The sequence below is a fragment of the Strix uralensis genome, chromosome Z (genome assembly GCF_047716275.1).
Source record: "Strix uralensis isolate ZFMK-TIS-50842 chromosome Z, bStrUra1, whole genome shotgun sequence".
In the NCBI taxonomy this organism is placed as follows: domain Eukaryota; kingdom Metazoa; phylum Chordata; class Aves; order Strigiformes; family Strigidae; genus Strix; species Strix uralensis.
Genome location: NC_134012.1, coordinates 72,790,346 through 72,807,099, shown reverse-complemented (window position 1 = coordinate 72,807,099; position 16,754 = coordinate 72,790,346). Strand labels below are relative to the sequence as shown.

The window sequence follows — 16,754 nt, the reverse complement described above, 5'->3', positions numbered from 1 at the left end:
CACTTTCCAAACACCTAAGCAATTTTTTCCCCCCAGCAAAATATCAGAATAGTAATTACAAACTATTCAGATATACTAGGACATAAATAAAAAGGCCTGATTCATAAAGATTAATTTAAATATAAACAAATCTCTTAGAAAATAATAATAAAGGCTGAACTCACACTTTTTTAAAGATATGTGAGCTTTTGCACAATAAGGAAGCAGTCTTTCAATTAGCAGTCTATTTGCATAATACAAGGAATAAGGGGCAAAAGAAAGAATGCAACTCCCAAATCAAACTGATCCCACAACGAGGCGGTTACTTTTGATGAAGTCTAGCGAAAAAACCAAACCAAACCAAACCAACATTCCTGTGTTAGTTCTGTGGTGCTTCTTCGGGCTTTCTCTCACATGGTCAGAATTTTAAAATGATACCTTGTTTCTTTCACTCAGGACAGGAAGTGGCTGTAGAGAACAAAAAATTTTGGGTCGAGTCAATGGAAGAAAAAAAAATAAAAATAGAACCTGTGTTTTCGTGGGCTGCTGCCAGCGCGTGCCCGAGCCGCCGCCAGCACCCCGCCACGGGCGCACCGGCAGGGGGCGGGGCGAGGTCACGCCCTCCTGACGCGGCCATTGGCAAGGGCAGCTGTCAGTCAGCATGGGCGGAGCCGGACGTGTATAAAGGCGGCGGCGGGCAGCGGGGGCCGGGCAGTAGCTGCTGCGGTGAGAGGGCGGCGGAGTCGGGGTCGCGCCGGGAGCCCCGTGGCCTCGCAGCCCCCAGTGTCGCCCTTCGCCCTGCCGCGCCCCACGGGGGCCGGCCGGTGGCAGCATGGTGGATGTGTTCAGCGGGCGGCTCCTGGTCAGCAAGGACGGCCGCAGCGTGGACCCCGAGGAGGCCCTGCAGAACAAGGTCGTGGGCTTGTACTTCTCCGCCGGCTGGTGCTCGCCATGCCGCGACTTCACCCCCGTCCTCTGCGACTTCTACACGGAGCTGCTGGAGGAGACTCAGCCCCCCGCCCCCTTCGAGGTCGTCTTCATCTCTTCCGACCACAGCGCCGAGGAGATGGCGGGCTACATGCACGCCATGCACGGGGACTGGCTGGCCCTGCCCTTCCACGACCCCTACAAGCAGTGAGTACCGGCGGCGGCCCTCGGCCCCGCCTGGGCTTTCCAGCGAGGGGCTGCGCCCGCCCGGCGGGCCGCGACAGGCGTGCGGTCAGGCCCCACCGCCAGCGCCTCTGGCGGCACACCCGCCCCCCGCCAAAGCAGGGGAGGGGGCGGGAGGCGCGGGCGCGTCGGCGGCGGTGTAATGTCACAGCGAAGTCTCTGATACCAGAGCTCCCGGGACCGCCATCTGCCCCCTCGGTCCGCTCCCTCCTTTCCCGCCGAGCGCCCTGAAGCGCAGGTTGCGGCGGCTGCCGTTGGGCGAAGCGCACAGTTCCGCGCCCCGTCAGCCGAGTCCGGCGCCCGTCCGGCCCGGCCCGCGCCTCTGGGCGGCGACTGCTGCGCGCTGGTCCCCCTGCACTCCCGCGGGGCCGTACCGCAAACGAACAGCTTACTTTGTTCAGAGAAGTAACTTGGCTTTAACTTGTGCCTAGAACACGATGAAGGAAAACTAGTTTTGCGTGATTAATTTTAAAAGGTCTTTGAAGAAGGGTTGATAAAGACCTCAAGTATTAACAAGATTACATGAATAGCGAGTTAAAAACAAACCAACGGCAAGTGAGGATCAAGTGGTTGTTTTTCAGCACAGCAGTAGTTATTAAAGTTGGTCTGCTTATTAAAGCTTGTAAAAAAGGCAGAGGAAGAAGCAGCAAAACTCATAGCTGAACAACTTAGAGGAGAGCAGAGCAAGCTGTGAAGAATTTCAGACAGATATAGGTAAGCTAGGTGAAAAAGAAATGTAATACAACTGGAGTTTAGCTGTGGCAAATGCACATGGTAACTGGGATGTAAAATTCTTGTGCTGATAGTTTTCTAAAGGGGCATTCCTGTAGGCAGCTTGCTCAGCAAAAAAGGAAAAGGACACAGCCATGCGTAAGAAACAGGGTGAAGGGTAACACCAAGCACCGTCTTGATGACCTAAGTCAAGGGTGCACACTCATTTGGATGACTGTCAGAAATATGATTTAGTTTATATCAAGAAGTATAGACTGGGATTACAGGAGCACAGGTAAACTGTTTAGGGCCACTGAAATGCCTATAACTGGAGACTGAAAATAAATGTAAATACTGGTAAAGGGCTTTTTTTTTTTCTTCCCTTTAAATAACGCATAAATACCCTGTGGAAAACATTGTTACAGATGTTATCAAAGTCAAGGAGTTAGTGTGACTTCTAAGCATAGACTGGGTAATTAAACTCACAGATTTGTTCTAACAAATAACACTATTCTAGCGCTTCTGGTAACTTCTAGCTTTCACTTAACTAGCTCCATCCCTGGGTGCTACCTGGGGTAGAGCTGTGGTAATACCCTAGCTACTCACTCAGCATGGAGCCGGTTTACTAATCTTGTTTGTCAGTGCACTTCGACAGCCTCAAGAGAAAACATCCTGAAGCCAGGAACTATTTCATCCTTCCTTAGCTCATTCCTGGATGTCAGCAGCCGATTAACGTTAGGCCTTTTTGACAATAGTTTCCACTGACTAAAAGATAGATTGAAATAGCAGTGCTGTTTTCCATAGTTCTCCAAAGGCTCCTCAGGCAGTAATTGTATTTGGTGACTGCTAATCCTAATAGAATTCAGGCAAATTTCCTGACAGAAATGTAGCACTTAAAGCTACTGCATCCAGCAAGCTGTTCAGCATAGAGCATGGGAATGCATTTACAGCTTCACCCTCGGTGCATTAGGGGTCTGTTTCTGACTCTGCTCTTGTCCAAGTCATGTGGAATGGAGGTACAGGGATAGTTTAACTGGCTTTTCTGTGGCAGTCCATAATACCCTTCAGAATCCTGTAGAGAAACATGGCTTGTCCTGTCGTGGATAGCTGTGCGATTATAGTGTTTGAAGTGCCTTACTGAAGAACAAAGTGCAGATGGGTAGGAAAATGTTTCTGAAGTTCTTGCGTGTAACAATAAGGGGCTGTGTGGAGATGTTCAAGGTGCTTAGGTTGAATTTACTGTAGTTTGGCTTTAGGGATACTAGTGAATCATGGTAGACTTAGACCAGACAGATGTGTGTTCACTAAACCAGACTATAATTCTGGCTAGATACTAATTCAAAGTAAGAATATAATTTTAAATTTGACTAACATAAATTAATAATTGATTATCAATATTTACTAATATTTATTATTCATTAATATTTTTTAATTTCCATTGTAAATAATTCAAATTGGTTGCTGTTTTGTGGACTATATAAAGAAAGCATTTCAGTGTCTTCAGTGAAGTTAAAATATTCTAGCTGGTGACTTCAGTGTTTAAGATACATAATTGCAGCACAGACTGAAGTCTCTTCTAGGCACAATAGAGCTAATTGTAATTTGCCTTCTAAAACACATTTTGCAAATGGAAGCTTGGAGTTTCTTGGGGATTAATTTTGTCTTGTTGAGAAATAGCCTGCATTCATACTTGTAGTGTATGAAGTGTAATGCCTTGCAGATAGCTGCAGACAAGCAAAATACTGAATTCAGAGCAGGATCTCAAGACTCTTCCATGCTGTCAGTCCTGACTATTTCCCAGAGGTGGGGCTGCACCTTTACTACTTCAAGTAGTCTGTTGAATGACTAACAGGAAATACTGCTCCCGGTGCCTTGACTGTTTGCAGCTTGGGGTTTTTTTGCTGCCTGAGGCACAGGCTTTTGACCCTTGCAGGGGTGTGTGAAGACAATCTAGTAGGAAGTGAGCACTAGGAGGAGAAAGAGAATAGTAGAGAGGAAGAGCAGGAGTAGGACAGAACATGACAGCAACAAATGCTAGTAAATGGGGACTGATGTTTTAATTATGATACACAAAGACATACTGCTGTGTTTTTACTGAGCCCTATTGTGAAAGGCGTCATTATCTGTGTGGGTGCCAAGTGCATGCTAGTAGTTCTTGCAGGCTGCCAGATAGACTCAATAAATACCATGTCCTGCACACCTTGGTGAAAATTAAAATCACAAAGAATTCCTGAAAAAGGAAAATTAAAAGGGTATGCTTACATTTTATATTAGGAAGCTTTAGGTATAAGGGTAGAATGGCACCTACATGAATATATAGGGGGGTGGGGGAGCTAAAAAGGGAAGGCAGAAGAAGAGTGAAAGTATCTGAGCAGTTAAGAGCTATTGCCTGTTCTTAGTCTCTTTAGACTGCTATCCCAGAATGTCAACAGACACTTTAAAATTGAATCCCATCCATATAATGTGCTTGTTTGTGACTAACAGTTAACAATGCAGAAAGTTCACAGCTAAAGAAAATAGATTATATTACAGGGTATACTGCTAGAAGCAGATTAGCAAGGTGTCCATCAGTTTCAAGTGAAAGCTTTTCCAACTGAAAGCTGTTAAAATTCAAATATTGTCAGATATTGCATTACACAAGTGTATAAAATGTACCATTTATGTTCCCAATATATTAACTTTGCCCAGTTTTGTCTACATCTCAAAAACCCTCTTGTGTATAGATCTCAAGCCCTTGCATAAAAATAGTCACTGTGGTCAGTTAGCCCTGGTAGGCAGCCAAGCACTAGCTGGCTACTGGGTCACTCCCTGCCCCTGTGGGATGGGGAAGAGAATCTGAATGGTAAAAAAGAGAAAACTTGTGGGTTGAGATAAAGATGGGTTAATAGGTAAAGCAAAGGTTAATACACAAGCAAAGCAAGATAAGAAATTCCCTACTACTTGTCAGCAGGCAGATGTTCAGCAATTTCCAGGATAGCAGGGCTTCATCATGTGTAACATTGCTAGGGAAGACAAATGCCCAAACTCCGAAGATTGGTTTCTTCCTCCTTTCTTCAGCTGAGCATGACGTTATATGGTATGGGATATCCCTTTGGTCAGTTGGGGTCAGCTGTGCTCCCTCCCAACTTCTTGTGCACCCTCAGCCTACTTGATGATGAGGTAGCATGAGAAACAGAAGAGGCCCTAGTGCTGCGTAGGCACTGTTCAGCAATAGCTAAAATATTGGTTTGATTTACTCCTATAGTGCACATGTAGTTGTGCAGGTGAGTCACAGGATTTGAGATCCATATAGGAGAGGATGATCTTAACAAGTTTTAAGAAGCTGTTTTTGTAAGCACCTGTACACACTTACACAGTGATTAAGAAGTGTTGTCTGCATAACTGTTCCTGAGCAGCCTTCAGGTTCATTCATTTTACAAGTTGCACACAAATGTAAACAAAATCTGTGCATGCTTCAGTTTGGTTTTATGCAAGCAATCATCAGCTGAGAAGCTGTGTAAGCAAGATGCCATGCTGGAGCGGGTAAGCTATGTATGCATTTCCTTAGGAAAGCAAAGTGTTAGTTTCCAGTCTTCATAGCAAATTACCTTCAGTTTCCTACTGTTCTCTCTCTGCTACAATTGTATTAGGCATCTCAAGCTATTTTATTGTCTGCTGAACCAGTAAAATGCATCTTGCACCCATCTTGTTTGTTATACAAGTGGCATGAGGTGATAGTCTTTTATGTGGTTTCTACATGAACTTGCTTTGGAATGTTTTTTCTCCCATTTTAGCAGACTTTGGAAAGGTTGCTTGCTTTTATTTCAGAATTCACTGAGAAAGCAAACCTGTTGCTAAGACCGTGTTATTGCTGTTTCTGTAACATTTCCCGCATTATTGCTCAGCCAACATAATGGCAGAGCAGTATCCTTCATCTGTTGATTTTTCTTCTCTTAAATCTTTCCTTCTGTATTTTTTCCTTGTTTTGGGGATGCCTTGTCTGGGCCAGTATTTCACCTAAGTTTTATTTTTTGTATTTTTAAGACTCCTCTTCTCCAGGAAATCATAGAGAATGTCTGTATATTAATATCTTGTGTTTTTTAACTATGTCTATAGATCTTTTTTTCTACCTGGCCAAAATTCTTTGGCATTTGAACCTCACACAGCAGATATTCTTGCTTGTAATGATGGCACTCAGGAGCTACATTTCCATTTAGTGTTTAAGTTTTGATCTGAGAGTGATGTTATTCATGTTTTGGAAGTTGGCTGTTCCATTATTGCTTGTTGTGTCTATCCTCTGGGTCTTCTAAAGGCGCTTAATTTCTGCTCACTGTGATATAAGGCAATGCAGGGGGGTAATTTTCCATACAAGAAGTTACATTTGTTATCAGGAGGTTGTTACTTTTAGCTGATCTGTTGCAGTTCACTTAGCTTGTTTCTTATACCCCTTCTGAAATATATGACCTCTTCAAAACTGATTACATTTTTCTGGGATTTCTTTTAGACTGTGCAACTTGCATCTTAGGTGTAGATCTTATGTTCCTCACTTATCCTGTTAGATACCAGCATGTCTGTCACCATAGCTTGCACTCCTACCACTACAATTGTTGAATATCACTTGTGAGTATGATGAGCTAGAAGATATTTTCTTTAACTTCTGCCTTCCCAAATGAACATTACAAATTCATTAGCATCTATATTGTTTCATTCATGGCGCTCTGATGTGAACATCTAGTACAATGAATAGACGTGCTGAGGATGACCTATGAATAGTGTGACATGGTAGGAAATGGGTAATAGTTTTCCTACCTTTTAGCTTAGTTTAAAAAAGGTGGGGAAACAGCCCAGGGTGATTCTGACTTTATGACCATACATCTAAACCCATTTCTCTGACCGCTTATTTGTATTCAACAAATGGTTTCCTTTCTTTGGACATTTAGTGTTAATGGTAAGTAGTGTTTTTGCTGCTGCCATGTATTTGGAAAGAATTTGTTTTTGCAGTGTCCTGATGAACATGACAGGAAACTTCAGGCATTCTTTATCTGCTTTTCCTTCTGAGTTAGAGCTGGGGCAGTGAACTGGTTCTGGAGCTCCTGAAAACACTTAAGGATCCTCCTGTTGAACAGCACTCTCAATAACTCTATCTGATTTTATCTAATGTCAGTTAAGATGTTTAATGAGCTCAGAGCTCATTGTCTGTCTTTTAATTACCAATAAAATCCATACCAAAAAGTTGTCAGTCTTGGTCATTAAGTCTTAGTCTCAAAATAGTTTTTTCTGGCTTATTTCTGTCCTGAATTTTACTTTTTCGTTTGCAATCAAACATCACCCTTCCAGGTGACATGTATGTCTTGTCTTATCTTTCTATAAAGATAGATCCATGTGCCTTGCTCTTTTCCTCTTTATTTTGTCGTATAGCAAACAGTGTCGTAGTTGTTAAACCATTTTCCTTGGAATTGGTTTTCATCTTGCAATTTCTGTTGTCTGTGTGTGTCATGCTCAACTGAAGTGGCTTACTATGCAGTAGTATTCTTTGATTCTCCTGTGTTTGCATATTCCTTTTGTTTTCATCTTACCTCTTTCAACTCATCTATATAAACTGAATTCTATTTCACTATTCCATGTGGCTGATAGCCTGCTATTTGTGCACTTTCATCTGTGTGGTGTGTAATTAGTAGTCATGCCTTGTGATATCATGTGCCAGTGTCAGCAAGTATTTTTGTTTCTCTTTGGATGTTTTGTGTCCTCTAGGTTTCTCCCTCCCAAATATTTATTTCCAGTATTAAGAATTGATTTATTAATTCTCCATGTATCTCCAGCTTGATCCCATTAAATTTCCATCCTTCAGAAGTCTTTTTTTCCTAGTTTTTCCTGGTTTACCTACTCATCAATTGCATGAATAGATCTGGGTTTAATTCATGGAACATCACTGTTTGTGTGGCTTTTTAATGTTTTAACTGTGTTTTAACTATATTTTGTTTTAAAACAGTAGGCTATTTGAGACAGACTTATTTGTAATCTATCTGGATTTTTCCATCTTCTGATACAGAGAAATGGCCACTGTTGTCCATGTGATGGACAGAGAAGGTGTTGGAATTTTATTCTCGGGCAACTTAGATGGGTAGCCCTTATTCCAGATCTTTCAGTGGCTTACACTTCTGTATGTAGAAGGCCTGTTTCAGTGGGGGAGTTCGAGGCATTTCTGCTGTCTCATCTGTTTACTCTAAAGGATTATGCATCATGCTTTAATGGAGATTATAGAATGTAGCTGTATGGGATTTGCACACTTGAACATCTTTGTACAGTAATAAATGGCTAATGCGAATTTAAGTGAGATCCTTCTCCTGTCCAGTAAAAAGGGACCAGAAGACATCCGTTTCTGGCTAGTAAAAACAATGCGGAAGGGTGTGATGAACTTTCCTTCCATTGACCTCTTTATAGTCTCTGAGAGTCAGTCTCTGCTCTTGTGGAGACTACAGGCAGCAGTGAAGAGCAGTTACAGGAAGGGTGCCGCAGCTCTCTGAACTCCCTGAGCTAAGTTTCACCTTGTAAACTGCCAGCTGCAGCTTAGTTCATCTCCCTATACTACCCAGTGCTCTGCGTCAAGCTCTGAGGAAGCCCAGGCACTCATCACTTCTGTTCTCCCATGCATCCTGACCACAGTACACTACATGAGAGACTAGGAGTTTTCTTAAAATGCTCCCTAATGATGTGTTTTATTTTTAATTTTTTCCCCTCAGTGATCTGAAGAAGAAATACAACATAACAGCAATTCCTAAACTGGTGATTGTGAAACAAACTGGAGAAGTCATTACTGACAAGGGAAGAAAACAGATCAGAGACAAAGGGCTGTCCTGTTTTCGGAACTGGCTTGAGGGTGCAGATATCTTTCAGAATTTTTCTAGCTAAAAAGTTGGCAGATAAAAACAATACAAGGCATCATGGAAAACTTTGTAGAGCTCTGAAAAGATTGTTGCCTTGTTCAGAACAAGAAGGGTAAGGCTTATTTATCTTGTAAACAAATTTTGTTTTCAACTTGAAGATTAGCTATTCTAGTAACTAATAAAATGCAGTTGTTTTATTTGTATTGTTCTATCTACTGTATTCAGTATGAACCAAAGCATTCCTGATAATACTGAAGAACTTGAGGATAGGCTGTTTTAGACAGTAATAATGGAGCACTGTGAAATCTATGCAAACACTTCGTTTGCAAAACCTGTACAGCAAAAATTACTTATATGCAAAAACCTATTTTTCTTGATGACAATTTTTTTCTGGTGATTAGCACATATTTTTATTAAGAAAAGGAAGTTGTTTGCTTTAATAAACTGTTTCTGAAGTATATGTGTCTAATGTGTCTTCCTTATCTGTCTTAACAAGCTAATCAGAAAACGTCATGATTTTTAAACAGGACACAGTTGTTTGTCAGTAGTGAAGAAATACTTTGTTTTTATTTTACTTCATGTGAGATTTACTTTAGTTCTGCTGAGTTTTTCTTACCCCTGGATTTTTAAACTTGGCACTGTAAGCTAAGTTGTTATCTTCCAAGATAATGTCATGTCAAGTCTTAAGATGAAAGCGTTTTCCATCTCCTTTTGCCAAAGTGTGCTGAAACAAACATCAAAAATGATACCAGATCTCTAGGATGAGTGCTCATGGTGCATCTAAAGCACAGCCTGGTTTGCCTGTATTCTCTACCAATTGTGTTCAGACTTGATAGCCAAGCTTCGTGACTGGGGTCCCAGGCCAAACATCCATGCAGTTGGTGAGCTGAAGAAACACTTCCTATGCAAGCCAAAGGTTTGTTGATTAGAATTTGAAGACTTCAGCAGAATTATTATTACTCTGGTTACTAGCACTTGCATTATTAACACTTCAAGTCCAGATTACTCAATTATTACAAGTCATTCCTAATAAAGATACAGTTAAATCTTACATTAACTTTTCAGTTCTCTTGCTATGTTCACCCTTCCTCTTGGTTCTAATGTTAATAGTGTTTTCCTGAAGATGACAACTTGCCTCCAACTGGACTGTGTGCTGCTGATCACAACTCTCTGGGCTTGACTGCTCAGCCAGGTGGGAGTGGCATTTGCTCTCTTCCAGCCTCAGGAACCTCTTGCAATGGAGATGGCCTCACAATGACATCAGCCATCTCCCTCAGCACTCATAAGTGCAACCCGTCAGGCCCCATGGACTTACGTATGTCCAAGTTGGTTAAATACTTCCTACTCTGGTAGTCCTCTTCTGAGTGTAAGTCTTCCTTGCTCCAGACTTTCCCTGTAGTTTCAGAATACCAGAATGTTCATCTTATGATATATGCTACAGGAGGACTTGTGTTGGTCTGCCTGCTAATTGTGGCCCATAGGCTCCTGACTGGCTCCTGACCAGTGCTGAGGCAGAGCTCCATGCACTCCCAGCTGCTCTGCTCTTTTCATGTGAAGTGTGATGCCCTCTCTTTGCCTTCATGGCCTGTGCCTACTAAAGAGCCTGTATTGATCCATTGTGGTACACTAGTTGTGCAAGTTATCCCACCATATCTTTGTGATCCCAAGGAGGTCACAGCCCTGTAATTGCACAGGCTTCTGACTCCCCCTGTCTGTCCCCTGTGCTGTATGCATTAATGTAGAGGCATTTTAGTGAGGCACTCAAGTGTGTAGATTCCCCAAAACAGCAGAACATGGCTGTGATCAAAGGAGTTCCACTTCAGCCTTGTTTTGTTGATTGCTGTGTCCTTTCTGAAGACATTTGCTTACTGACCCCATCTGCAACTGTCTCACCTGTTTGTTGAGGAACCTTTGCCTGACCATGAGAAAACTCAGCAAGGAAAGCCTAAAATTAGTGTGTATGGGTAATTTTATCATTTAATAACAAAGCCGTGTAATTTTCTTGTAATGGAGGAAAAAAGTAATTTTTCCCATATGTGTAAAAAAAATTATATACTCCTCACAGTATGTCAAAAAACAAGTACTCCAGAGAAACTGAATTTAAAATGAAAAATAATAGATCTAGGAAGTGTTCAGAGCTGTGATAGCATCTTGTAGCTGTTCTTAAAACGACACCTGAGGATACTGCAGACAATTTCTAATTTTCACCACCTAACTGTATAAATAATGCTCAGGTTCTTTTCTGATGATTACTAAGCTCCCTAGTGATTTTTCTGTGCAAGTGATGTGTAGGCACTGCCTGTTCTTCTGGGATCAGCTAATGGCAAATGTATTTCAAATGTAAGATGAGAAAATAATGATAAAAGTGCTTCCAAAAGTTTTTGCAAATAATGTTGCCTGAACGTGGATAAATTATATAGCAAAAGCATCCACTGTGACCTATTACCAGATATCAGGCATCACTTAGGCCAAGATAGCTTCGTTCATTGTTTGTCTATATGTATGTATATGGAACAACTCAGTATTTTAAGATTGAGATGGAGTTAGGTCCTTTGAATAATTGACATACTGATTCAAATTAAAATTCATCTAGGAAATTCTTAATGATGAAGGAAAGGTGTATACTATACAAAATACCTGATTTGAGTTCAATCAGGGGCTGGTTTTACACAGAAGTGTTTGGAAGGTCAGAAAATTTGTTTTCCTTGTCAGTGCTAAAATAATGTGTGTTTGACATAGATGAAGTACAGGGCAGTGGAAAATATTGGCTTATTAGCAGCACCTTGTGAAATTAGAGAAGCAGATCTCAGTGGGACGACAGTAAGGCTTGTTGTTACTTTGAATGTGTCCATTGGGAATGAAACTTACCAGCGTACTAATATTTGAATTTACAGAATTGTTCCCTTAACTTTCTTAAATATCTTCAACTCACTAGCAACTTTCTATCCTGCATCTTTAGTCACAGTTACCTTGAGTATTAGTTTATACTAGTACTTTTTCTGAATGAGGAGGAAAAATGCATTGTTTTAGTATAACAATAGACAGTAGCATAGTGATATTGATAGATGCTGCACACTCATATAGGAATCAACTAAAGACTAATTAATGGTAAGAGAAGGAGCCTCCTTCCTTATTCTATTGGACAAGATATTGCCCATTACTAGTAATTGATTTATGGAGCAATATATGTTAAGATTGCTTAAGAACCTGCAGTGCTGATTTTTTGTAGAATTTTATGGAGAATTATTTTGCTGGGGAAAATGGCAAGGATTATAAGTTGTTACTTTATGAATTGATCCATACTGTGGCTTTTGAGGAGGGTGGCTAGCTGCAGGTGAATGCTGAAGGCTCTCCTGTGACCACTGAACTTAAAATTTGGGAAGAGGCAAAGCATGGTGGCAGATTCAGACATGAAATAAACATTATCATCACAAATGCAACCGACACCTTTCTCTTTGTTAATCTTCTGTTTCTGTAACTCTCCATCATGTGAAGCCCTGCTACCCACTAGGCATTCCTTCTTCCTTCTGGAGAGCTGCTGTTGTCAAACTTTAATAGTTCTGTTCCTGTCCAGTATTGGCAAATAAATTAAATGCTTTTATTAATAGAATTTTTAAAGGCAAGCTTACGTACCAGTGCTATGTGTTTTAAAAGATGGAACAGTGCTGTATGCCTAAGATGCAAAAATTTCAGGGATAAAGAGATGGTGTCTAAACATATTTAAATATATGTGGTTAAATTTCATTTTTAAAATCTGTGTTTACTGTTTCATATTACTGCAGTTTTCTGGATGACTTGCAATGAAAGGAGTTTTCAGACTCACGTGGTTTAACCTTTGGGTCTGTTACTTGGAAGATTCGTTTGGGTGCCCTGGGAAGAAAACTGCTAGTCTTACACCAGAACGGATGAGACCGTGATAAATAACTATGCAGAAAATACTTACAGTTATCAAAACTCCTTTGTTTTTGTCACACCTAAACTGTATAATTTTGAGATTTGTGCTGAAGAATAAAGATCTAAAGTGGGTACTTGGAACCATTTCTTCAAATGCTGTAATGATTTCTTGCACAGTCACAAAATGAAGTATCAGTAGCTCTTTCTGCAGTAAGAGTAGACTGCAAAGAGGTGTTCTTCAGAAAACAGGTAACAATTGATACATACATGACAGGTTTTTCCTTTTCATAACATTTCTACCCTGTCCACAATCTGATTTTCCTTTTTGCACAGCAAAGTTATTTGTTAAGACTAGACACTGGTAAGACTCAGCTCTAGCTGTTATGTGTTCTCTGTGTAGGCAATATTAATAAATGGGCAATCCTAAATTTTCTTCTGTCAGTTTCTATGAAGATGGACATATAGATGAGCAAATCCAAACAGAGGTTTATTTAAGTCTTCCAACTCCTCAATTTCATTTAAATTTCCCTAGATCAAGTTCAATACAATTCATGACTCTCCGATGTTAAGAAATGTTGTCAGGGTCAACTGAAGCAGTTGCTATGGAAAGTGCTGTTTCTGTCCAAAAAACTGAACTTAAGCACCATGGTGCAGTCCCAAAGAAATACTTCAAGTACAATTTGAAATAATTTAGCATGGGAGTGTCTGAGCACACTCCTGTCTGAGTAGAAACTGAGATGTGAGCCCTGACGATTCAAATAGATAAACAAAACTGCGCAGTCAGGTTGTTAATAGATACAAGTACTGTCCTGTAAATGTTTGTACTGTGCTGATCCACTAACTGTGCCTACTTAGATTTGTAAGATGTTGATAAATTAATAGATCCTTGGAACAATAAGTGACCATTTTGCATAGTCAGTAGCTAAACCTACCCAACCCTTCTCATACTAATTACCTTGAGTCCATGCACAGGGCATCAAAGAAAACATTTTTCAGGGATGAGAGTATTAGCATGAGGGCACATGCAAATATAAAATTTACCACTATTACTATGCTTGGATTTCAAAGGAAATTATTTTACTGAAGTAAGTGGAGCTTTGTCCCAAAACAAGGCTGTTTAGTGTGATTCTGTGCTTTGGTAGTAGTTCCAGTTTGGTTTTGAAATGCACCCAGGTTTCTAGCAGGACTGTCTGAGGCCCAAGGTTTCCTTAACAGATAGCCTGCCTGCTTAAACAGAGAAGAGGATATTTTTAGTCATGTTTCATTTATGCAGCCGTCTACAGTTTATGTTTATCTCTTACTCTGGGATTAAAAAGCCTCAAATGGTACCTTGGGGCTCCTAATCTCTATTTCATTGTGCAAGTGACCCAGTCTCTCTGCTTCATTTTTCTCCCAGTATAACATATAACAAATAACAGAATGAATGCCACCTCTGAAGATTGAGGTGTTTGAAGGGTGCTCTGGACCTCCAGATAAGCTCATGTAATGCCAATACATACACATTTTGTGACCCAGTGGAGTATATACATTGGAGGTGTGCAGCTGTTATCTTTTCAGTATCACTAAAGTAAAATTTCATCATCTAAGTCTAGGTATTGTCTTTGTACACCTTCCTAAAGTTGCTATCACAAGTAGTCCTATGTGATGAAGAGAGCAAAGACTGAAAAGCAGGCAATGAGAATTAGTTGAAATCTTGATTGTATCCTGGTGTCCCAGTCCTGACTTGCTTATCAACACCGAAACATACATGCTTTGTTCCTTGTTTCCACATTCAGTGCTGCCGCTAGTCTGGTTATGAAGAGTGTTGCTTTTACTAATACCCTTAATTAATACCTATCACCAGCATAGTATTCACATTAACTATCTCAGTTTACATTTGAAGTTGACACATTGTCACACTCCTCCAACAGAACAGATGATTCCTTTCTAAATGATATCTGTTTTGAAAGTTAAACAATTGCACATTTAAGGTCACACAAGAATTTTGAGTATATGGAGAATTTGACTGTGTGTGCTGCAGGAGAGATCGTGCAGAGACCAAGGCAGAAGTATCCCACATGTAGGAAGAAGAAGAAAGAGAACTGAACTGCTTGGAGTGGAAGAGGCTGTCTGCCATGAAAGGAGCTTACAGAGGAAGTTGTTGACACTCTGGGCTGAAACAGGTGTGGGACTGTGAATAAAATTGTGCTGTGTTTGTTTGAGTCATCCTACGCTCAAGATAGCGGGGTTTTCTTTGAAAATGAACAAGGTTGGCCAAAAAAACCCCAAACCTTTCCATTAGGTAGTGGTAAATTACAAAACTTGAAAGCTTTGTCTTTCTGCTCAAGTCAAAGGAGTAAGCACCAGCTTTGCCTGAATCTTCTAGCAAATGTCCAAAACCAAGCAAGCAACTTTCTGGCAGGTATGTGGAAGCAGACCTTGCCATGCTTAAAACTGGGTCAAGGGCACAGCAGCATCATGAATGAGAGATGGAGGAGTTGGACAGAGGTATGTGGAGTTGCATTGCTGCAGTTTCTGAGTTACCAGGAGGAAATGGGTACATGGGCTGCAACACAGGTCCCTGCTATACAGAGGCTGCCCTGCCATGTGAAGCCCCTTCACAGAGTGGTTTCTATGTGCTGTAAATGTGTATAAACCCTAGTACTGTTTTGTTAAATCAGAGTTGTATTGATAGGGGGCTGAACCTGTGTCTATCTTCTCTCGTACAGCTGTAGAAATAATCTTCTGTCTGACCTGAATCTGCAAAGTAGTTTATGTGTTTACACCATGACAGTATTTTGTGTAGCATAATAGCTCAGACCATTTCTTAGCAATTTATGTTCTACTGTACTTCAAATCTGGGAATTTCTGACCGGCTGAACTCGACTGTGAATCCAGGCAGAATGCTTCTCACTCACAAATCAAACCGTGGTTTGTAATCTGCTTACCAGATTGGTTTCAAAAAGAGTTGACACACTTGTCCTATGAAGGAAGGCTATTAGTTTGAGGTATTTATTTTCAAACTCATCCCAGAACATTCTAACCTAATGGTCAGATGCCAAAACACAATATGCAATATAAAAGCTGAGGGCATGAGAAGCTATGTTAGAAGTATCTGATCTGTTAGAGTTTAAAGGAAAAAATTTGATGGGACCATCAAGTGCAGTCTGGATATGCCAGGGTATACTCCTAGCTGTATTTGTTGAAAAACTGTACTTGTTGACAAATAATTTGTTGCTACATCCCAACTGCACTTAGCATATAGATAATCCATTAGTACAGGGCTTCCAGAAGCATTCCTGTGGCTTTCAGAAGGGAGGTGCAATTATTATGCCAGATAGAGCCACGGTGATTATTGAAGTGGGACGTGGGAGGGTCTCTTCTACTTAAAATAGTAAGGAAGTGGGTGTTCAAGAGTTAAGCAAGCTAGCAAGAGATGTAGCCAGCTGCAGCTGCTCCTGGTTAGGAGGAAGAGAGGAAAGGGGGCGCGTGTATTAGCCTCAGTTGCCATTATCCTCACCAGTTGCCTTCAGGCTGATATCTGTTGCTGTAGACCCAAGGCCAAGGGTAGCTCAAACTAAGGACAGGGTGTGGAGGAAGAGAGTAGGGATCAGTCTTACCCCTCTGTATTATCTGTGCTTTCTGTATGGAACAGCAAAGCTGAGATCCAGCAGCAGAAGCCATCTGAATCCCCATCTGAGAGTAACAAAGAGACAGTCTTGGTCCTTTGCTAGACAAGGTGAAGGAAGAAAAAGACTGCAAACTGTTTGTTACATCCACCTCTCCCTGTCCTGTGCTATGCCCACATTGGGAAGTCCTACCTGTTCAATTATCTTAAGACGTTCTCTCTAAATCCTTAAATGTTTTATCTAAGGAAGAGGTTCGCAGTTCCTGAGGACTCATGAGAAAGGGTATTTTAATCTCACTAGGTGTCACACTTCACTAAGCACAGGGTCAGTTAATGCAGGGTTTAACTATGGAGCAGTAGTCAGCTGCTGGTTTTCAGCATATAACCTTTACTTTTCCATGTGTTTCTCCAGCTTTTATCATCCATATTTATCACTCTTCTATTTTACCATTTGTAGTGAAGTACACTAGCTCCTAAATTTTCATACATTAGTAAGAGAAAATCTAACAGACTTGTTTTGTTCATATTGG

General features: G+C 41.0%; 1 protein-coding gene across 1 annotated transcript; it reads left to right on the top strand.

Moving 5' to 3' along the window:
* Window positions 1-681: 681 nt before the first annotated feature.
* NXNL2 (nucleoredoxin like 2) lies at window positions 682-9,181 on the top strand. The gene is made up of 2 exons (XM_074856136.1): window positions 682-1,113; window positions 8,580-9,181. Exons 1-2 carry the CDS (start codon window positions 812-814, stop codon window positions 8,746-8,748), a joined length of 471 nt encoding a protein of 156 aa, XP_074712237.1. The 5' UTR covers window positions 682-811; the 3' UTR covers window positions 8,749-9,181.
* The last annotated feature ends 7,573 nt before the right edge of the window (window positions 9,182-16,754 follow it).

Excerpts from the sequence above, each read along its gene's own strand:
- NXNL2 (XM_074856136.1), top strand. The coding sequence starts at position 812 with ATGGTGGATGTGTTCAGCGGGCGGCTCCTGGTCAGCAAGGACGGCCGC. Across the intron at positions 1,114-8,579 it reads TTCCACGACCCCTACAAGCA|TGATCTGAAGAAGAAATACA; the intron begins GTGAGTACCGGC and ends TTTTCCCCTCAG.